Here is a 24292-nt window from a genome sequence, read left to right on the forward strand (position 1 = left end):
AATTATTTTTGGATGTCACATTTGGTTTTACCTTAAGACTAATTAAACCATATATTAATTAAAATATATATTCGTTTTTTTTATTTTGAACATATTCCGCACTCGACTGCTCAGAATGAAGCAGACTTTTTATACTGTTGTACTACAAATCCTAGAATGCACAGGCGCAGAACAACGCGCAGGCGCAGTGGGTCTTTTTGAGCTGTGACCGTGAGGATGTTTGGTTTGTACATGTTGGGTTAAACTGAAATAAAACAGCGAACATTATGTCATTATCGGGTTTACTTCAGTTTGTTGGTCGATCTCTGCAGCGTCTGGAACTTAGTTTATGGCAAGCGGTGGGATTTGACCGCTTCGGTGAGTGCATTTACTGTGATGAACTTGTCATGTTTGACACTCTCCTCCATTCAGATCTCTCTACATACATTTAAACTTAATTTAAGACCATTTTACAGTTTGTACTTCATTGATTTACTTGTGTATTGTAATATTAAATATAGAGTTAGTTTTGAATGTCATTATCTCCGGTGTATCAAGGTCTCAAGGAAACGCATGGCACATGTTGTTGGGTTTTTTTTAATGGAAAGGTACTACATAGGATGAAAAGTCTATTTAATTTAAATGAAAATGTGTAAAATATAAATGTTTTTGTCTTGTAATATGTCATATTTATTTCATTTATATTGCAGCATCTTTATTAACGAATATATGTATTTCTGTTATTGTGAAATGTGGGTTGTAATTGTTTTAAGGTTTATATATGAAGACTTCCGTGTCGTCTGAAATTTTCTTCTAAAATGAGCATTTTTATCAAGCTTGTATGTTTAGGTTCAGTAATTTCACTTTAATGGCAATTAATAGGTCCTTTCATTGCCGTTAAAGTGAAATAACTGAACGTAAACATACAAGCTTGATAAAAATGGTCATTTTATAGGAAAATTTCAGACGGCACTTAGATTTTGCATCTGAAGTCTTCATAAGGGAGATAAAATTTGACATCAGGTGATATAAATATATATATTAAAAAATATATATATATATATATATATATATTTATATAATAATATACCGTAATAACAGACCGTCGTTGTTCTGTTGTAAGTTAAGTCATGAAATCATTAAAGCTGCCTCAAAACTGTGCATGCATGTATGCATTTGTTGACATGGTTTAAGCTATTGTTGTCCAATTTGTTGGCCTTGAAATGTCTTAAAAATGCACATATGTACACCAGGAAATCTAAATTTTCTCGGGGGAGCATTACCCCCTTAGCAAACTACATTTTCTGACCTCAGTATGAAACCCTGTTTACGGCCCAGCTTATATTCTATATAATGAAATATGAGGTAAACGTATTTCTCCAAATGTGTGCACTTTTGGACTTAAAGCTTGTATGTGTATGCACTGTGATCAAAAATAAATGGGACCAAACGCGATTGAATGTAAAGGTTTGTGTCTCGTTATTCTATTAATAACTACAGATTGATTTTGCATTTCTATCAGAAATTAAGAATTATTAGTGTCATTGTAGTAGTGCAAATATCTAAGCTATCTAATACTTCAAATCTCAAGGTTAAATCAGAAGATTTTTTGTAAAAATGTTTCTGTAACAGCTGCCAAAAAATAGTATATAACTCCACTGTGGTTTTTAACAAAAAAAAAAAAAAAAAAAAAAACACTTTTCAAAACATCCCCCCTTCTGTTTTTTTTCACAAATTGCAACCTATATATATGGACAGAGATCAGGGTAAAGTATATTTTAAATGTAACTGTGAGCGCCTGTTTAAAAAAAATTTGAGTAACTCATTTTGATTTTCTTTTTTTTTTTTTTTTTCATCTATCATATAAACCATTTTTTCAGGTCCAGCTCTGGCAGTAAATGGTCCCGGGATTCTTCCTCAATCCCATCACAGCAGCGACGATGAAAACGCTCAGCCCAGTTTCTTGGACAGTATCTTTTGGATGGCCGCACCTAAAAAGAGACGAACCATTGAAGTAAATCGCTGCAGAAGACGAAACCCGAATAAACTGATAGAAGTCAAGGTAAGAAGTCCCACTAGAGCATGGTACAAATGCTATCAATGTGAAACGGTGTTGTAGTAAACAGATGTCTGTTGAGATGAAGAGCAACTTATCCTATTTTTTTCCTTCTCTCCCAGTACAACATTGAGCCATGTCCAGAGTGTGGCAACATGAAACTGAAGCATACTCTGTGTGGATTCTGCTATGAAAAGGTCAGGAAGGAGACGGCAATGATTCGGAAGCAAATCTCCATCATGGAAGGAGGACCTCTCAACACTCCTGCTGTGGAGTCTGTTGTTTTGTATGAAAATGAAACGCCCTCTGATGCAGATAAAGGCAAGAGAATCGTAGAACGCAACAGAAAACGTCCGTATTGGTTTAACATGTAATCGCAATGAAATAAAGACTTTTGTTTAATAAAAAAATCACAATTTCAGATTTGTGAACTTCTTTTATGCTTCAGTTAATATTTTAATAGTTCAATAATCAATTTTTATACCTTTTGGCCCGGTTTTGCAGACAGGGCTTAGCCTAAGCTAGGATTAGGCCTTAGTTCAATTAGGACATTTAAGTAGCTTTTATAAATGTGCCTTAGGAAAAAAACATTACTGGTGTGCATCTTGAGACAAAACAATGACACTGGCATAATTTAAGAAATGTCAGTGCAAGGTGCTTTCCACTAAAAACCTCAAACATGCATTTTAGTCTAGGACTAGTTTAAGCCTTGTCTGTGAAACCGGGGGTTAATGTTTGATAATAATCCTTGGCTCAATTCATGAATGATTTAAGTTAAAAGATGAGGGATATGTCCGTTTAATAGTACGCAGCTAAAGAGGATATTGTCCATAATACTATAGAGAATGATACAAGATAAATAAATACAATAAATATAAACATTTAGCAAGAAAAGGAAAAATGCAAAAAGGATACTGTGAAGTCAAAGTTACCTAATAAGATTAATACTAAGTCATTCTCATACGCCTATTTTGGAGGGATTAATGGTCAATTAAGTGTAAGGGGTGAAATAAAAGTAAAAAAAAAAAAAAAAAAATATTGGAACCCCAATGCTGGAAGCTGATAAATACAAAGTTCTGTCATGAAACTCTAGATGGCACAGGTTGATAAATCCTTAAGTCAATTTGCTTGCAATCAGATCATCTCTATAGGGCACAGTTGATTGGTTTCTGCTGTGTGTCAGTAGCCAATGAGCTCGCTGCTCAAACTTCAAACACTTGGGCTGCGTTCAGCCCCGACAAAACGTTGCAAAACGTTTTTTTGAACACCCTGTTCTGATGACGCAAGAGTTGCAACTATGGCAGCTGAGAAGGCCAATCTTTGTGTTCTTTTTGAAGAATTTTCGGAGCCTGATGAAGTCGGTATAAATACGTGTTTAATACTGCAAAATACGCTCAGTGTTACAGTCACTGCCCTTGCCGTCCAGAATAAAAGAGAACATCCCAATCGAATGAAGGGGTTTGTGGAAACTGTGGTTCCTAATTATTGTGATCCAACATTTGCCTTGCATTTCAGGATGAAAAGACAAACATTGAAGGATAATCCACTTCTTACCTCCGAGACTGTGTTACGATCTATATGACCTTATTATTTTTATTGTGAGTATTAGGCTTATCATTATTGATTATCACTATTGTTGTGCTATGATATTGTAATATTTACCATAATATAATCCGATTAGAATAGCAAAGTTTATGAAAGTGTCACTCCAATATACAACAGCAAAATATATAAACATGTATAGTACTTTTATGTTACATTCATACCCATTGTGCGAGCTGTCTCTTTAATACAGCGTGGTTTATATGCATGTTGATGCTGATTGGGCTGACATTTTTGGCACACCCACCAAACATAAGAAAATGTATCTCAAACCCCGCTGCACACCGTTTCAAGTAAACATGTTCAATCCGGAAACTGTAGCAAAACGTTGCGCACCGGTTTGAGCTTGAACGTGCACTTGGTCCGCATTTGCTGTAGCAGTGCAGTGCGCTTTCTAGTGATGGGAAGGTCCGGTAATTTTGCTGACTCAGATCTTTGATTCATTTCGTTCATTAATTGAAATGTTACATTAATAATCAAACTCCCCAACATATCAACTTACACAAACGTTAATCACATTTAAAAAACTATAATGCAGCCAAGGCCAAATTATGAGAAACAGAAATGATTAATTCATTGCCTAGCTCGGTCGAACGAACGACTCGGACCCGAAGTCTGGGGTGGTGAACTAATAATTTCTGTTTCTGGTACAGACTGCACAGCCTATGGATCTGTCAAGGGATGAAGGAACGACTGGGACCCGAAGACTCAGGAGGTGAACTAAGCATTTCTGTTTCTTGGACAGAACCTATTGGATGTTGTGCATGAGTGGACAACAAAATGAACAAATCACTCTTTCAGACATCTTGTTCCCAAATCATATTAATGAAACTCTTTCAGAAACCCTCCACCTTCCCCAACTCCACCTGTATAGAACTTTTACGGGTAATTCATGTATGCTGTATTGTACAGCAGCAGCATGTCTTACTTGCTCACAACAGCGTGCCGTGTATGATACACAAATGATGATTTTTAACTTCAACCGTTGCAGTCTGTCAGTCATATAACGCATGTCAATGGGAACTTTGTCTATAAGAGTAAAAAAAAAACATGCACAGACAAATTCAAATTAAACCCTGCGGCTTGTGACGACATATTTATGTCCTAAGACACGAAACGATCGGTCATTTTTGGGTGAACTATCCCTAACATACTAAACACTCCATGACTTGTCCTGACAGAAATCGCATTCAGAGTTATGTGACATGATAAGTCATGTTACCATTACCGTGTTTAATATCAAAACACCATTGTTATTTTAATTCATCATTTATTTACATAGTACACCATTGCACATTTCCACAAAAAAACATTTGTACATGTCCAATGTACTGTTAATAACACAAAAATCGAAGTATTTTATAAATAAATAACTTTATTATGCATAACAGAGCTACAACTAAAAGATCTCAGTAGTGTAATTAAAGGAGGTTTGTAAGGTCAAACTCCAAACCCTTCTGCGCATCCCCTGCGCAGGTGCGAACATCTACAATCTCAAATACGCAGCTCTCCGGACTATTCCAACATGTCACTGTAGTTGAGGGGTGTTCACAATCCAATGCACTTGTATTTCTGTATTTTTTTGAAAATAAAGATGGATCTATGAACATTTAATAATACGTATATAACTATTCAGTTCGTTTAAATACTACTTCTAATTGTATACGATGCGTTTAATATGTATATTTTAATAATAAACATTTTCAAATCCCCTATGAAATAATAAATGGATGTTGGATGTTTTTAATGGAATATTACATAATCGTCCAGGCTGTCGAGAAGCACTTCATGCAAAACATTTTAGATTGTTCAAGGTAAGCAAAGAAAGCATGTTCAGAAGGATCTATAGTTAAATAAATGTGTTTCAGTGTCCCTGTCGGAGAAATGCATTTATCAGCTCTTGCAGTGTTGTGTTGTGCAGGTCGTTAGTGCCATGACTCTATGTTATGCTGCAGTGTAAGTTAGTGGTTTGATGTGTGTCAAATAAACTAAACACTGTGACAAAACAGCACCTTACTTCACTTTCTGGTCAGAGCTTCTCCATGAACGACCTGAATGATCCTCCTAGATGGAATATTAGACCAGAGCCAGCTGGAGATGACGGGAGCAGGTGGAATTATGCCCTGCTGGTGCCCATGATCGGGCTGGCAGCATTTCGTAAGGATGCTTTACATACTTTTACAAAGACATACACACTCACAAATGTATGGAGGACTAAACCTGCAGATATTAAAAATGAATAAATGAATAAATAAATGAAAGAATAAATAAATAAATAGATAAATTAATAAATAGATAAATAGGTAAATAAATGTGATAATAGGAAAATAAATAATAATAGGAGAATAAACCAATAAATATGATTATTTTTTAATAAAATTCATTTTTTCCCCTTAATTTATTATTTTTCTGCATTTATGATTTAATTATTTCTAATTCTATTTATTTATTGTTTTATTTATTTTTCCATTTATTTTATATTTACTTATTTTATGCATTCATTTATTTTTATATTTATTTATTCCCATATATATTTTTTTACAGATTAATTTATTGTAACATTTATTTATTTCAACTTTTTAAATTTATTTTCGTATTTATTTTTACATTTCTTTGTCTTGTATGATAATTAGGTGGGTTGGTCTTGCTCATAGGGCTTGCTTACCATTGGTTCATCATTGATTGAAGCTCTCGCTCGATTACTCTGGCTTTGTAGTGACAGCTCTTGCGTGTGTATCAGTTTATGTTCGCGACAACAAGGGTGACACCATTGCGTTCGTTTGACTTCTCTTACTTCTGGCTGAGAGGGAACTAATGCTAGTCGCTAGCCGTAATCCTATAGCTGTAACGGTAACTTATATTAGATTAAGCGGTCGGAGTGTTGCGCTGCACTTTATGATTTACACCCTCCACCTTAAGACGAGAAGCACCTGAGGCACTGGCTGAAGGCGCTAAACTTGAAGTGCCCACCCAAGCGCCCGTATGTGTTTTCGTAGCATTTCATGGACGGGAAGCTGACTGACGAACACCCTTACCCGAGAAATGTGTCGGCTATGATGCTCCAGTAAAGAAGTCACGGCGGCTGCTGAACAGGTTGTCAGATTCAGGTAATTTAAGTTTGCTAGCCATGTGCTTGTTAACCTAATGCTAGATTTGTGAAGTCCCTTCTATGAATTTTAAATAAGTATTATTCACAAAACACAATGAATCTTGCACTATTACCATTGCCACCAATATATTTAATATTTATGATAGTACAGTGGTACCTATTTACTGTAGTATTATAGTACATTAGTCTTACAGTAGCTTACATTATTCCTGTAAATTACAGAGATTGCATATGATTGCAGGCAATCTAGCTACATCTCTCATATTGATATTGACTTAAGTATTAACACTAGAGTTAGAGATTGTGTATAAACTCATTTTTAATGCGTCTCTCACACTTTTCTGTTCAAGTATGAGTGCCATCATATATTCTCATGATGTACTATTACTAATGTAAACATTTTTATGGTTGTATATTCTTCCACAGATGCATCGATGAGCGTCAGTGATCAACTGTGAAGATAATCACATCCACATGCCCTGAACTGTGATGCAGAAACACATCAGGAGGATCCATCTGTCTCTGACCACAACTACACTTCAAAATCACATCTCAATCTGAAGCCACCTACATCTGAGATGAGAACACAATGCGTTGAGCCGGCGCCATTGTACACCATCAATTGCACCATCTTTGTCAGCACACAGGGTTGACATTGGATGCATTTCATTCAGTTGCCGAGCACCTTACCAACACATACACCAACAGCTTCCAGCTACACAGTTGGGATCAGCTCCTGATGACTGATGAAGCTGTCTTAATTTATTGCAAGGTTATCTTGCTGAAAGGTTTGGTGTTTCAAAACCTGTTGTTGTGGTAAATTCATAACTGCAAATTCAGGGATCCTGGAATCCCTTCGTCCAGGCGATGAAGTAACGGCAGACAGAGGCTTCATCATTACCGATCTCCTCTATGAAAGGAAGATGAAACTCATCATTCCAGCATTCACCAAGAGAGACTCTCTGAAGAAGACACCACCGAAACTATACGCATCGCCAAGTGGTCATACGACTGAACAACTTCAAAATCCTTTCTTACAACAGTTCCAATTATCCTCACCTCTAAAATTGATAAAATGTAGAGAATTGATCCTGTGTAACCTTCTAAGCAACATGATTTCTGATGTAGAGGATGAATAAGTGATTTGTAGGTGCGGTCCACATCTGTGCTGTGGTTTTGATTTAACTAATCAGTGTAAATAGTGTAGTCATTTTTATAAACCTTTACAATGTGACCAGATGTTACTTATCTGTAAAGTTATTTCTATAAACCTTTGCAATATGATTAGATGTTATCTTTTGTGAAGTTTTGTTTTAATCTTTACAATGTGGCCAGATGTTAGCAGTCAGTAAATTTCTTATAAAACCATATAATGTAATCTCTGTAGATTCCCCTTAAAACTTAAAGGAATGAAGTCTTCTGATTTAAACAGAGTAAGTCATGTCAAGTTTGCAAATTAATTCCATCTTGGTTTATTGCATATGAGAATTAAATGGTCAAATATTGCATGAAGGTCAGTAAAAGTTCTCTAGCTTCCTGATAACAACAAACAACTCTTACAACTGATTTTATGAAACTTATATTAAATGATACATTTTCTAAAATCACAAAGTTATCACTTTTTTTTACAAAGCTGAATTTAAAATAATTCCAGTCATTTTCAACTACACCCTCTACATGCTGCTCCAACTTCTGACAGTCCCATGGTTTCCTCTGGCTCTTCTTCATATATCTACGCACGTTAACAATGTCGATATGAGACCATCTGATCGTCGTATGAAGTTTTCTCCGTGCTCCAAATTTAAAGCATTAACGGCATTAATGTTATTTCTCATTTTGCTAAAGTTATAGCTAGGTATCAACAATCTTCTAACCTAGGCGTCATCACTCTAGCGTCTGAAGTCGACGGTTCCAGACTCGATGATGATGATGATGCTGGGGATCACATAAGTAGCTTTAGCTTCGTGTTTTTATTTCTGGAATATAGTTTAAATATTTCGGCACAAATCGAATAACATTAGGTGAAAAATAACTTGCAACTCTGCAGCTGGTGCCATTTTCTTTGAAAACTCCGATCTCTATCGTTTAGCTGGCCTGATGAGTCTGTGCGTGAGCTCTTAACCAATGATGCACTGAAGCTACAGAAGGACCGCCTTCCTCATTTCCATGTTACACACGGAAAAGTAAAAATAAATGAATCAATAAATAAATAAATCTAAAAATAAATACATGTGGGAATAAATATCAAAAAATAAATGAATACATATATACATAAATAAATCTAAAAATGAATGTAAAAATAATATATAAATATAAAAATAAATGAAAAATGTATAAACACAGAAAAGAAATTAAGGGGGGGGAAAATGATTTTTTATTAAAAATGAATCATTTATTTCATCAGGACATTTATTTATTTTCGTATTATCACACTTATTTACCTATTTATCTTTTTATTAAGTTATATATTTATTTATTCTTTCATTTATTTATTCATTTATTCATTTTTAATATCTGCAGGTTTGGTCCTCCATACAAATGTCTTGAATTATTGTTTAATTATACTACATTATACTATAAAATCCACTTTATAGGCTGTAATGAAATCTGGGTTTATAAGGGGGTTGTAAAACAATCCATCATTTCATTTCTACATTAGTTTTTTCTACTCTCACAGTAAGCTCTTTAGTGTCTCTCCTATATGTTGACTATTATGTTTTATCAGATTTTTAATTAGCAATTTAAAATCCACAATCTTTCTATTTTTTGAAAACATATCAAACATTGATGATTATCTTTCACATTCAAGTCAAGTCAACTTTATACAATACAGATTGTTTCAAAGCAGTTTTACAGTGATAATAATCATCAATTATTAAATTAAATCAAGCAGTTCTGCAGGAAACAGTGACATCGTCCAGCTCAGTTCAATTCTCATCCAATAGTGTCATTCATTTTGAGTTAGTTTAGTATTATTTATGTACTACTATATTATTTAATTTTATATTTTTAGTTAGCTTATTTATTTTTTATTTTAAAGTTTTAGTAATTTTGTCATGTGTTTTTGTCTTTTTTTTTTTTAAGATTTCTATTCAGCTTTATTCATTTTAGTTTTAGCAATTTTTGCACCTTAACTTATTTTAATTAGGTGCCTAAGCAACATTTCTAATTTTTGAGTTTTTAGCTAATATTTATAAAATATAAATAACTCAAACATTAGAAATGTCTGTCTGTCGTTCTTAAGAAATTATATTTTATTATTTATAATTTATAAAATATAAATGGTGACACTGTACAATAAGGTTCATTAGTTAACTACATTAGTCAACATGAACTGCGCTTCTACAGCATTTATTAATCTTTGTTAATGTTAATTTTAACATTTACTAATACATTATTAAAATCTTGTTAACATTAGTTAATGCACTGTATTATCATGAATAAACAATGAACAACTGTATTTTCATTAACTAATGTTAACGAAGATTAGTAAATACAGTAACAAATGTATTGCTCATGGTTAGTTCATGATAGTTAATACGTTAACTAATGTTTAACTAATGAACCTTGTTGTAAAGTGTTACCATATACATGTATATATTTTTAAAAATTTATATTTTATGTATGAAACATTTATATTTTATAAATACTATAGCTAAAAACTCAAAAAGGAGAAATTTTAGTTTGATTTTAATTAAAAATTTTAACACTTTTTAATAATTTTGAGATGTGATGTGTTGTTGATTTTTGATTTAGAGCGTTTTATGTGGTGTTTTATTTTAAGGTATTTATCAAAATGATAGTCCACGCAAAAATTTGAATTCTGTCATCATTTACTCACCCTCAAGTTGTTCCAAAGCTGTCTTTCTTCTACTAAACACAAAAGAAGATATTTTGAAGAATGTCGTTTTGATTTCCATAGTATGGGGAAAAAAATATTGTGGAAGTCAGTGGGGCTCATCAGCTGTTGGTTTCATTTTTGGGTGAACTATCCCTTTAAATTAATTTGGTTACTTTTACAAAAGAGATATTTAAATTAAAATCTCCGTGGGTGTATTTTCACCTAGGTTGGATATGGACTCGAGAATCACAGAGCCAGATCCAAGATATGAAGAACAAGTATGACAGCGACATGGCAGTCATTACCAGAGACCTGGAGCTGAAGTACAGGGAGACACTGACGGAAAACCGGCGGACAGCAGCACACCTGGAGATTGAGCTTGAGAAGGAACGCCAGCGTGTGCAGGGCTACAGGAAAGCCCTGATCTCTCAGAGTCAACAGCTCATGGAGGAACGGAAGCAGCTTCAGCAGGAACGGCGGGATCTGGAGGAGGAGAAGAACCACCTGCTGCAGTCTGGAGCGGCTGGGGTGGCGCTGCGGAAAGCCCTGCAGCAAGAGGAGGAGTGGCAGCGCAGGGCTCAGGCTCTACTACAGGAACTGGAGGTGCAGCTAGTGGAGAGGCAGGAAGCTTTCTGCAGCATCCTCTTGCCACGGGAACATCGTCTGGAGATGGAGAAGAACCTGCTGCTGAAGGTGGCTAAAAACCCGGTGGGTGCCGAGCTGAACCTAGAGGACGATCTCAGGGACATTTTTAAGAACGACAGACACTGTGCAGATTTACTGAACATGGATAAGCGCAAGAATGGGAATTTGATGTGGCTGTATCTCAGGTACTGGCAGCTGCAGGTCACCCTGCAGAAACACAAGAGGGCAGAGGAGACGCTCAAAGGAGCATCGGCATACTCCAGCAGACCTTGAAGCAGAGTGTTGATCTTTATGAAATCAACAAGAAAGATTTTGTTTCCACTAAATGTTTTCCTTTGCTTATCAGAGTTATCGTTTATCAGCTATTTATGCCAAACTTTTTCAGGAAACCCGTTGAGCCTTGACTCCTTGACAATCATACCAAACATGAATTGTGTTTGTTTTCTTTGTTCTAATTTTCTCTTCTTTCACCTTTTTTTGTTCAAGTAGAATGCAGAAGAATAAAATGGTTTCATATTTGTTGCACTGCTAATGAACTTCAGAGGATTTATTAATTCTCAGTCTAAAGATGGTTCATAAATAATATGTGCCACAAAAATAAAAATGCTGTGACTGACATGTGTAATAAATATGTTTTCTGAAATGTTTGATCGACACATATTTCATAAACAAATATGAATGAAACGTACACTGAAGAAAGTATTTATTTATTGCATTTATTTCCAAGAACTACTAACTGTTTTGAATAGATGTTGGTTGTCCAACAGAGATGTTTATCCTGCAGTTCATTGTAAACCTGCTGAAAAAAAGCAACAGCTCATTTATAATCAGACATTTGATTCAGGATCAAGATCACTAATGTTTTCCCAGTTAATCCTTTTTTGCAAAACTATTTAGCATATAAACAACAATAAAACTTTAATGCTTAAAAAATGCTTAAAGGGATAGTTCACCAATAAATGAAATTTATCCCATGATTTACTCACCCTCAAGCCATCCTAGGTGTATATGGCTATCTTCTTTCAGATGAACACAATCAGAGATACATTTAAAAATAGCCTGGCTCTCCCAAGCTTCATAATGGTATTGAACAGGGGGCGTGTTTTGAAGCCCCCAAAAATGCATACGTCAATCCATACGGCTCCAGGGGATTAATGAAGGCCTTCTGAAGCGATGGCTTTTTGTAAGAAAAATATACATGTTTAAAACTTTATAAACTAAAATAACTAGCTTCCACCAGACGTAGTGTAAGCTTAGATGCCTCTCGCAGTTTAAACGAAAATGGCTGGGCAACAAACTCAAGCTCCTCTTCTCTTATATCAAAATAATTTTGTTTTAGACTTCTAATTTGTGACCAGTGTTTTGTTTTGCTTTATCCTCTGCACTTCCGCTTTTACTTTATAAAGACGCCCCGTTCACTACCATTATAAAAGCTTGGTAGATCCAGAATATTTTATAATATAACTCTGATTGTGTTTGTCTGAAAGAAGATAGTCATGTACACCTAGGATGGCTTGAGGGTGAGTAAATCATGGGATAATTTTCATTTTTGGGTGAACTATCCCTTTAACTTTTAGATGCTTAAGAAATATATTGCATTACATATCACACAAGTGGCATTTACTGTAAATAAATACACACTTAAAGGTGCTAAAGAGGATCTTTTCGTCGACTGAGAAACCAAAGACTGTTACTGAGTTTTTGAAATGAGCGCATGCGTAAGAACAACCCCCCTCCTTTCGAGGGAACTCCTCCCAAAACTCGTGCACGAGTACTGGAACACGAGTGTTTACCACCGGCATTCGCTGTGTCGTGTTAGTGGATTCATTATGTCGGACTCACCGCAGGTAACTCATAATCTGCAGTTGTTACTCCTGTCTCCGGACAAAAACATCGCATGCGGCGCCTGTGGAGTGTGGAAAGTTACTGGAGCGCACAGCCATGCTTGTCTCTCACAAGGAACGTAATGGCAGTGATTGACAAGCCAGAGGGCCAATCGTTTATGCGATGATCGCGTAAACGATTGGCTGATGTTTTTAAGGCCCTACCTCGTGCACAGATGTATATTAATATTATTCCTTTTAGTGCACATAATAAATAGATTTTTATCAGTTAGTAAAGACAGTTTAAAGTAATATTGCAAAAATGTATAAAACAAAACATCCTCTTTAGCACCTTTAAGGCAAATCATTTCACAATAAAAAGATTCAAATGATAAAACAGATATGATTCAATTGCCTTAATACTCATACATTTTATGTTTAAAATTTTGTATCCTCCTTAAGGTTTCTCGAGTAAATAAGAATAGTGAGCATGTGGGGTTTGAAGGCTTTGGAGTTTGAGTGTGATTGAGGTCACCCACCATACTTGTCATTGTATCCATGTCCATGATGGCAGAAAGCTTTCATCAGCTCATCACTCTCGTCGCTGGAAGCGGAGCACGTCTCGTGGTGGAGAGATGAGGCTGGACGCTCTGAAGTCTGGACTCCTGGGTTGGATTACCATTGGTTTATGTTCGGTAATGGAGGAGACCTCTCTCTTTTGAAGGCAAACTCCATTTAAACTGTCCATGGCGGATTTTATTCTAGAAGGCGAGGGCTCGCGGGTCACGTCCGGCTGTGTGGCGTCTCTGGGCACAAATATGGGTATTGGGAGAATGTTTCTGTAAGGTAAACGATATTCCAGCATTGGCTCGCCCTCTCTCCCCATGCGAATCATCTGGTTTGGAAATCGTCGCACCTTGAAATGAACCACCTGCTTACTTTCATAGCTCTCTTTTCTTACTGAGTCCTTCTCAACAAGTGTCATCCTGTGAAGGAGAACTTATGAAAGTTAATAAGTAGGCCTAAATTCTGTTGTAGATTCTAAACTCTTTGAACAATGACCAATATTTTTTCACAAACATACAAATCACGCTTTACAGTCGTACAAAATTCCTCAGAAGAAACAAAAAGAAATTCATACTGTTCAAAAGAGTTCATAGAGTTACTATGATTTTTATGCCGAGAAATTCGTTTTATTCAGCAAGGATGCATAAAATTGATCAAAAGTGACAGTAAATACATTTATGTTACAAAAGATCTTAATTTTAAATAAATGCTGTTCTTTTAAACTTTCTATACTTCAAAGAAACTTGAAAAAATATCACGGTTTCTTTAAAAATGTTAAGCTGATAATAATAAGAAATGTTTCTTGAGCAGCAAATCAGCATATTAGAATGATTTCTAAAGGATGAAAGACTGAAAACTGGAGTAGTCATGCTAAAAATTCAACTTTGCCATCACAGGAATAAATTACATTTTTAAATATAATTCAAATAGAAAACATACTATTTATACTTTGATCAAATAAATGCAAAGTTTTGTGAGCATAAGATAATTCTTTCAAAATATATGTTTTTTTGTTTTTGTTTTTTTAAATCACTACTTAACAGTATAGTGTAGTTATTATACAATTATCAATTCAAGAATTCAAAATAAGAGGTTATAGTTTTGTTTATTTATTATTTTACCAGAAGTAAAGTGAGTGTAGTAAAGAAATAGTTTACCCAAAAATGATAATTCTGTCATGATTCTCCAAAAAAAAAAAAAAAAAAAAAACCCTTTAGAAGCACCAGAAAGTCCATAATCTATACAACATGTGCTATATTCAAAGTCTTTTGAAGCTATATAATAATATTCTGTGAGGAACAGATAAGAAATGAGTGCAAGCTGAGTGAAAATATTCAATGAATAACAACTAAATTTTGATCCATTCCTCACAGAATATATCTAACATATAACTTTGAATATATAGCATGAGTGATAGGGACTCTTTATATGATGAATTTGTCCTGGAGCTTGACAGTCCTAATCACTAATAGTTGCTTGTAGTAACAGCATGCATGGTTGGGACAAGCTAAGAGCAAGTAAATATCTAAAAAAAAATTACATTTTTGGGTGAAGCATTCCTTAAAACACACCAAAAATCTGCAAATTCAACACAGAGTCAGAGACAGAAACGCATACTTATATTCTGGTCTCGTCTCCATCAGTAGGTCTAACCAGGTGGCCTCATACGATTCTCTGGCAATCTCATCAGTCTCCTGGAAATCACTGTAGGAGTTCAGCAGATATGACCTGGGCTTCCTGCTCAGGCAATGCATCTCCTTCAGTGAGCGGTCAAAACAAATACAAGACAAATTAAAGCTGGATTAGATAGTTATCAGTCAGATCTTCTGATAATGGCTGCTGCTTCCCTCCTGAGTGTTTCTGTGTCTTATAAATAGGGTTTGTTACTATTTTTACACCCTGCCATCATGCCCACAGGAGTCTACTCAGATTGGTGTAGTTTGACGAGGTGGGAAAATGACTAATCCCACGACCCTTTAACTGATATGTAAGACTCACATCTCCACCAGGAGGTCAACAGTGCCAAATGGCCTATCTGAGCTCAGATTTCCGGTTGTATGTGCGTCAAATCATTATGGTTATTGCTGATAGCAACAAAACTAGATGTTAGCTGGTACCATGGTACCATGCACCAAAAACAAGGTAATGAATGTTGGTGCCAAAGTTGCTTTTTAAAAGTTAAATGCAGTATGAAATATTTAGTATATGTGTGGAATAGTGTACAGGTAAAAGCAAAATAACCTTTAAAAATCAAAACAAAGCATCCCTGATATTCTGAAAAAGTAAAAATAGAACTAAAATAGAGGTTCAGATATTTCGGACACTCATCTCATGTCAGAGGGTCCTTGTTGTCTGTCTCGGTTGTCAGCACCTGTGCCAAAGCCGCACGCCATTATTATCTCACACTGTGGCATTCAGAGCAGCATGTCAACCGCACACCAGTCTGCTAGATTCTTGTGCCGTAGGTGAGATGTAGTCCATCACTCAGCAGTGTGAACAATCCTTTCTCGAGTTACTGATGAAAGAGGCCTCTCTTTAGACTTGAGGATTCCTGCGGGACAGTGTTAAATTTGGCTTCAACATGCATCAACCTGTTATAGGTGTTTAAAACCTTACTGATAACAACCCACAGTGTGAGTTTAGGCCTCTCACGGTCTCTGTCTAACCATTAGAGAACCAGGGCCCGGTTTTTCAAAAGGTTTAATCTGGATAAAATTGATCCGGATTTAGTAATCCTTTTTTTGCGATCCGTGATCACGTAATCCAGCTTACTTTTGGAGCCAGTTTTTTAAAGCAACATCGGATTGGATCAATCTGATCCGGATAGGAACTTTTCAGGATCACCAAATCTGGATTTCCAGTGCTCTACGGAGGCCCTAAAGGGACATGTTGATAGAAAGAATATGGGTTTTGAATTAAATATATTTTTGTTGCATATTTACAGCTGTTTAGGGATTGTTTTATGGCACCAAAATTTCTTTTTACTTTAGAGTAGGTTACCGAAAGGCTAAATATGTAGACTAATGTCTGCATTTAATATATTACTTTAACAGTTAAACTAATCAAGAGCAAGATAAAAATGTGTATGTATATTACATGATATAAATGTTGTATTTTTTGACTAGTTTTAAAGTTTTACTACATTTTCCTCCTGGAATCCACCTTGAAATCCTACCCCCTGCTGGGATCAGGATAATCCTGTTTTTTTGGATCAAAGTGATCCAAATCCTACAAAAAAGCTCTGAAAAACCTGAACTAAAGGTTTGATCCGGATCAAAACCAAGATTGGATTACGTGATCTAATCTGATTATGTAATCCGTTTTTTCTTTTGAAAAACACATTTTCAAGATTTGATCCAATCCGTTATCCAAAATCTTAATGGATTACTTTTGAAAAACCGGGCCCAGGTGTTCGGCAAAGCTGAAAACTGGCCTCGCCAGAGAAGATAAAAATCAGGCAGATCTGCCTTTGTGAATGACGCCAAGCCACGCACAAGGTTATCCTGGAAGAAAACTTGCTTCCTTCTGCTCTGACAATGCTTCCCAGCTCGAAGGATTGGTTTTTCCTGCAGGACAAAACAAGGCCAATCAAGGTGTGGATGGAGGACCACCAGATCAAGACCCTGTCATGGCCAGCCCAATCTCCAGACCTGAACCCTACTGAAAACATCTGGAATGTGATCAAGAGGAAGATAGAAGGTCACAAGCCATCAAAAGGCAAGCTGCTTGAATTTGTGAGTGGCGTAAAGTCACCCAACAGCAATGTGACCGACTGGTAGAGAGCATGCCAAGATGCCAGAGATGTAAAGAGCACCTGAAAACCACACTTGAGAAAAAGTACAGATATCTTACAGTAAAAGTCACCAATTCCAATGCGACTTTAGTAAAAGTCAAACCCACGGTTTCACAGACAACGCTTAAGCCTAGACCCAGACTAAAATGCCTGTTTTAACTGTATGCTGATGTATCTTAAAATATGTCAGTGCCATTGTTTTGTCTCAAGATGCTCACCAGTAATATTTTTTTATAAGGCATAGCTACTTAAATGTCCTAGTTGAACTTCTAATACACCACTATGTCCAACCGCGTTCAGCACTTGGTTAGTGAGGTCTGATCGCGCTCTGACAGCAGCAGTGATGTCTCGCGCTTTTACTTCAGTGAGTGCTAGACATCACTGCTGTTGTCAGAGCGCGATCAGACCTCACTAACCGAGTGCTGAATGCAGTTGGACATAGTGGTGTATTAGAGTGTAGTGATGTTTACTTTGTCCATCCAAGGACGCGAAGTAAAATAGGGATTGGTACTCACGTCACCGCTGACGTTGTGATTTTGGATCACACGTCTCTTAAGGTGTGGTTATGAGTACATCAGATAACCACTCCCCCCCTTTCCCTAGTTCAGGGCACCAGTCAGGGTCTTTCACTCCCAACAGGGGCTTTCATTCATTTAGAATTAATGTAAAGTGGTCAGCTGATTTATTTGAAAGATTGGTGAAATTTCTAACTTATAGAACCTTTTCTGTATTATCAGCACAAGGAAGACACAAGTGTAATAAAATAAATTTTATTAACAAAAAGATAAACAAGAATAACTAACACAACTACTAAATGAATACCATGAATAATAAAGGAATAAAGTGCATAAGATACATAGAATACAAGTGATTAAGTTGAGTGTTGCTATGGAAGAGTTACGTTATCTTAGGGAAAGATAAACTGTTTCTCTGAAAATAGTAAGGAGGAGAACCTTATTATGCAACAAACAAATAAACGAGAGATTATTTGTTATTGACTAACATCAGCTATATTGAATCTAATAGGAATTAGGAAACTATATACTGATAATATACAACAATGCCAAGGTCTCTGGAAAGAGGTTTGGTTAAGTGATATTTACGTTCCACTTGGTCGAGTCCGATGACGGTGACGTCTTCCACTGTTTGTGCTGGGTGACAGTGCAGTGGGGAGAGGAGCCAGAATCTGTTTCAACAGTCTTGAACACGAAGCTCTGTGGGATGCTGATCTCCTGGAGCACCAAAGGGTCCTAAAATCTGGAACACGCAGATGAGGCCCTGGTGTAGGTGCAGAAGGTCCTTAACAATCTGGAACACGCAGACGAAGGTACCTTGAAGTGAAGGTTTGCTCTCCTGAGCTTAACCTTGTTGCGGATGTCGTCACTGTTTCGCTGGATGGAAACTTTGAACGTAGTGTTGGTTAACGTCTCTTTCCTCAAAAGCTGGAGGCTTAGAACGTGGTCGTCTCTGTTGTTGTCTCTTCTGGATGGACCAGAGACTCAGAACGGTATATTGGTTAATGTCTCACTCCTTACAGAGTTAAGACCCAGAACCGTGTATCTGTTGTGTCTCAGCTTCGCAAGCCGGGACTCAGAACAATGTCTGTTATGTCTCACCCGATGGGAGACTCAGAACAATATCTGTTACGTTTTTCCCTGTTTGAAGGGCAGACTCAGAACAAGGAGTGTCGGTAGAAAGGGTACCTTTATCCCTTTCCGATGAGGAGGAGATTGCATTTTGGCGCTTCTCCATTCGAGTGCTGTGATTGGCTGCTGGCATCAGAGGGGACACACAGAGTGTGGCCCACCCTTCTCTCCCCTGTGGAACTCATTTGCATAAAGCACAAAGTTGGAAGTCTTTACAGTGTCTTTAAAGTTTACCAATGCATTTCTCACTTTCCAAACCACCACCAGAATACCTTTGGCAATATTCTAAACAAATAGAGACTAACATGATGGAAAAAGATTGAACTGTCATCCAATTGTACATTAACAGCTGTATTTGTATCAGATGTTGCACTACAAATGGCTGTCACTGAGAATACTTATTTCGGTGAATAAGTATCAAATGGATGTGTAGTTTGCATCAGTTCTAAGGTTTTCAAACATAGTTTTGAATGGATTCGGATGGATCTTTGTGATCTCTCTTTGTTTCACCCATTTCTGCTAAGGTCCCAAGGAATTTTTATGGCAGTCTCTGGCCAACATTAGGAAATAATGTCTAGATGGCTGAAGGGCAGTAACTGCCTGTGGACCAATGAGAAGCCTTGTCCTTCCCAGGCTTGGTACAAGAGGTCTTCTTCTTACCCTCTAAGAGAGGTCTGGATGTTGTCCTTCCATCTTTATCTGATGGCGTTGGACAGTTTGTTTGTGTTGGGCCACCAAGATCCAATCAAAATGTAGCAAACGGTTGTCCGCTGTTACGGACAGAGAGAGGCCCGGCCATAAACTGGGCCCTAGAATGTGCTGTTCACTACAAGAGGTAAAAAATCATATAAATACTGTTCAGTTTCTCGCACAAACCGATCGTTTTGTGTCTTAGGACATCAATGTGTCGTCTTGAGCCGCAGGGTTTAATTTGGATTTGTCTGTGCGTGTATTATTTACTCTTATAAAAGAAGTTCCCATTGACCCACATTATACGGCTGACAGACGGAAACGGTTGGAGTTAAAAATCATCATTTGTGTTCTACTGAAGAAACAAAGTCACCTACATCTTTGATGCGCTGGGGGTAAGCAGATAAGCATCAAATTTTCATTTTTGGGTGGACTATCCCTTTAAGGCTAACATATTCTAAAAGTTAAAAAACTTTTGAATTTTGGTTTCAGGAGGACTTTAAGTACAGTAACTAATTACATTTACTCAAATATTTTACATCACTCAAAGCATGAAAGCTGTGATTGGAAACCTGGGTTATTCCACCAAATATTGATTTCTGAGCTCTTCTGAAGCTAAAACATTAGTATTGTGTTGTTTACATTTTTAGTTTTTTTTTTTTTACTTATTTTACTTGATTTAAACTTGTTTTCTTTGCATTATTCAAGGTTTAAAAACATGGCATCATTTTTTGACCAGTTCTTGATGGCTAAATGGCTACATTTTTATTTGAAATCTAGAAGAAATGTAGACAGTATTTTATAGAATAAAACTAAAATGTTAATTTTAATCAAACACATAGGGCCAGTTGTTCAAAAAGTTTAATCTGGATCAGAATGATCTGGATTTGGAAATCTAATGTTTTGCTATCCAGGATCAGGTAATCCATCTTACATTTGTGCTGGTTTTTCAAAGAACAATTGGATTGGATCACCATGATCCAGATACACACTTTTCCAGATTACCAAATCTGGATTACCAGTGCTCTACGGAGCCCCTAAAGGGACATGATGATAGAAAGAATATGGATTTTGAATTAAATATAATATTTTTGTTGGATATTTACAGCTGTTTGGGGATTGTTTTATGGCACCAAAACCTTTTTTACTTTACAGTAGGTTACCGAAAGGCTAAATATGTAGGTTAATGTCTACTTCTAATTTATTTAACAGTTAAACTAATCAAGAGCAAAATAAAAAAAATGTGTATGTATATTACATGATATAAATATTGTATTTTTTGACCAGTTTTAAATTTTACTACATTTTCCTCCTGGAATCCACCTTGAAATCCTACCCCCTGTTGGGATCAGGATAATCAGAGGAAAAAAGACAAAGAAGAGAGTTTAAATTAAATGTATTCTCTATTCAATTAAATGACTGATATAGAAAAATAATTACTAAAGCACCACACCCAGAGTTAGTCACATGGCTTCAAAGAGCATTGAGACCACATTTCAGCTGGTTCCTCCCTGAACTTGACAGAGGCATCAGGCAATTACATGCAGGACTGCAATGATGCCAACATCCTTTTAAAACCTGGATCGGAATGTTGACAGTTTGCCGAGAAATCCCAGCGATGCATTGAACGCAAGGTGCAGCATCAGGTTTCTGTGGCCTGAGCCAAGCCAAAGCACTCGCCTGCCCTGAACGCTTGATGCAGCGACAGCCCCCTGTAATGTGACCCTGTGGCAACTGCAATACCTGCACAGCTCGATGGATGAGAAATGCCTCTCGAAACAAAGACACTCACACAGGTCATAGGCTTTTATAAAGCATATAAATGTTTTTCTCTCATAAAAGGGCACATAAGAGAAAAGTCATGATATCTCATAATTTTGAGACCCCATTTTATGTTTGAGAACTGAGGGTAAGTGATGGTTGTAATGGAACGAAATGGATATATGAATGCCAATCCCATGACCCACGATCCAGTGGAACTACATTATGTCACCAATGATGTCATGTGTGAGCATTTTTCTTGTTGTTAGTCATCTATCTGCTTCACTGAAAGTGTACGAGGAGGAAACGCCTAAAAACAGCTTTCTTATGTCAGAGTTTGAACATGTTGAGGTTGTAATATTTAGGTAACTTTACACCAGAACAGTTTGTCCCCTGAGTAGTCATTTGATTTTGACACTAGAGGATGCTGCTGCACACAGTTGTTTATTATGACAGTAAAATGAATATATTAGATTATACATTATATTAACTGATAGATAAAACAATTCAAAGTTTAACTTTGGGTTATTTTATAAAGATAAAAGAAAAATAATAGCAATAGGTATATACACAGGGTTTGCCAAAAGAACTCAGTAAAAGCACATGCAAAAGACAAAATAAAAGCAGTGAATGTGTGAGACTCTCCCATTGACATCCCAGATATGTTTGGGTTCTATTGCAGATTCATGAATGGGAACATGGGGAGGGCCGACATCAACCAATTTGACACCTAACTATCCATACAAGTGCCATAAGACCCTACACAACAATAAATGACAGCAAGACATGATACCAAAGCTGCATTCTACATGAATCTATGCCCAGACTTCTCGTTGTAAACATGATTTGAAGTGAATCATTACATCCCTGTTGTGTTTCAAATTCAGTAAAAAAAGATGATAAATCAAACACCAGCAGCTATACTGTCAGACAATATTTTATCATTTATATACAATATATTTTATTGTTACTACACTCTAAAAAATGCTGAGTTAAAAACAACCCAAGTTGGGTTGAAAATGGACAAACCCAGTGATTGGGTTGTTTTACCCAGCGGTTGGGTTAAATGTTTTATTTAACCCAGCTGTTGTTTAAAAATTACTATATGGCTGTCTTAAAATAAACTCAAAATAGAATGGAAATTAAAAATCAGACACAATTACTAGAGGCAACAATAATAATCAAAAGGTGAACATTTATTAATAAACAATTTAATTTAATTATTATTCATGAAATTGATGAATAAATGTTCATTTAATAAACATATTAATAAATGTTAATTTCCAACATAATTTAGGTTCATTTAAAGCAAGAAATACAGTAATTTTTAAACAATAGTTTAGGTAAATAAAAATACCCAGCAAGTTGGGCAAACATTTAACCCAATCGCTGGGTTGTCTATTTTCAACCCAACATGGGTTGTTTTTAACCCAGCATTTTTTAGAGTATACTATATATATATATATATATATATATATATATATATATATATATATATATATATATATATATATATATATATATATGTTTATATTAAATATATACATACTTGTGGCAATGTAGTATAAACTCTCTCTCTCTCTCTCTCTGTTGTGCTATAAGCACATAATGTATTATTAATAAGTGCTTCAAATTATTAAATATATAATATAATATATATATATATATAGAGAGAGAGAGAGAGAGAGAGAGAGAGAGAGAGAGAGAGACAGACAGACAGAGAGATAGTTTATACTACATTGCTAGTATGTAGGCTATATATTTAATATAAACATAATTGTAGCAATTAAGTATTCTAAACTCTCTCTCTCTATATATATATATATAAAATTAAATATTATTATATATTTAATAATTTGAAGCACTTATTATTAATGCATTGTCTGCTTCAAATTATTAAATATATAATAATATTTATAAATAGAGAGAGACAGAGACAGACAGAGAGATAGTTTATACTACATTGCTAGTATGTAGGCTATATATTTAATATAAACATAATTGTAGCAATTAAGTATTCTAAACTCTCTCTCTCTCTCTCTCTCTCTCTCTCTATATATATATATATATATATATATATATATATATATATATATAATTAAATATTATTAAATAATTAATAATTTGAAGCACTTATTATTAATGCATTATGTGCTTCAAATTATTAAATATATAATAATATTTATAAATAAATTGCAGTTGTAATTAAAGTATAAATTAAAATAATATATTTATTTTACTTTTTATAGTCCAAGCACAATTTAGGAAAAGTCCAAGGCTCATCTGTGATTGAAAGAGTTAACGTTTTTTAGTGGGAGGAGAAAACAGGAAGTGGCCAAACCCTTTAACACGTCCGATAACTTCCCACAAATACACACGCACCCTTGTGGAACATGACATCTCTTCATGATCGAGGTGAATGAGCTGGGATGTAAACCAGACTGAATAATTGTCCATAATCCAGGAATCTTCTGCATTTTCATTATCAGATGCGCGTGTGATAATAATCACTGCAGCGGATCCGGAGCACACAGACTCCAGACATGAGTACAGTCAACAGTGAGGTGAGTTTATTACCTCCTCTCAAAACCTATTGTTACACACCTACTGTAGATTGTATGTCATTATTGTTGCGTTCAAATATTGGGGTGCCTGTTATGCCCAAACATGCAGTCTAGCACACTAGGCTTTGAGGCACTACCTGATCTAGTCTGTTTGCAAGTTTTGAGCTGGTTTGTCTTGCAGTTTGTTTGCGTGAAAATTAAGAACGTTAAAGGTGC

At 35.7% G+C, this 24292-nt stretch overlaps 3 protein-coding genes across 6 annotated transcripts; 2 read left to right on the forward strand and 1 right to left on the reverse strand.

Annotated features, from left to right (window-relative positions):
* The first annotated feature begins 178 nt into the window (after nt 1-178).
* On the forward strand, nt 179-2441 carry mrpl32 (mitochondrial ribosomal protein L32). Its single transcript, XM_067396598.1, has 3 exons — nt 179-357; nt 1860-2041; nt 2158-2441. Exons 1-3 carry the CDS (start codon nt 267-269, stop codon nt 2407-2409), a joined length of 525 nt encoding a protein of 174 aa, XP_067252699.1. The 5' UTR covers nt 179-266; the 3' UTR covers nt 2410-2441.
* A 2961-nt stretch (nt 2442-5402) lies between these two features.
* ccdc127a (coiled-coil domain containing 127a) lies at nt 5403-11882 on the forward strand. Of its 2 annotated transcripts, none has more exons than XM_067396612.1 (3): nt 5403-5451; nt 5671-5794; nt 10814-11882. In XM_067396612.1, exons 2-3 carry the CDS (start codon nt 5680-5682, stop codon nt 11503-11505), a joined length of 807 nt encoding a protein of 268 aa, XP_067252713.1. In that variant the 5' UTR covers nt 5403-5451; nt 5671-5679; the 3' UTR covers nt 11506-11882. The 2 variants fall into 2 exon arrangements, with proteins under 2 accessions (XP_067252713.1, XP_067252723.1); XM_067396622.1 differs by having other exon boundaries at nt 5424-5451; nt 5647-5794.
* Nucleotides 11883-11941: 59 nt separating this feature from the next.
* zmp:0000000930 (telethonin) lies at nt 11942-15469 on the reverse strand. Of its 3 annotated transcripts, none has more exons than XR_010896120.1 (3): nt 15240-15469; nt 13595-14041; nt 11942-12028 (listed from the first exon to the last, which is right to left on the reverse strand). XR_010896120.1 is itself a non-coding variant. In XM_067396642.1 (3 exons), exons 1-2 carry the CDS (start codon nt 15374-15376, stop codon nt 13648-13650), a joined length of 531 nt encoding a protein of 176 aa, XP_067252743.1. In that variant the 5' UTR covers nt 15377-15469; the 3' UTR covers nt 12004-12028; nt 13600-13647. The 3 variants fall into 3 exon arrangements, 1 of the variants encoding a protein (XP_067252743.1); XR_010896121.1 differs by having other exon boundaries at nt 11966-12031; XM_067396642.1 differs by having other exon boundaries at nt 12004-12028; nt 13600-14041.
* Between the last annotated feature and the right edge of the window lie 8823 nt (nt 15470-24292).

The sequence above is a fragment of the Chanodichthys erythropterus genome, chromosome 2 (genome assembly GCF_024489055.1).
Source record: "Chanodichthys erythropterus isolate Z2021 chromosome 2, ASM2448905v1, whole genome shotgun sequence".
NCBI classification, from domain to species: domain Eukaryota; kingdom Metazoa; phylum Chordata; class Actinopteri; order Cypriniformes; family Xenocyprididae; genus Chanodichthys; species Chanodichthys erythropterus.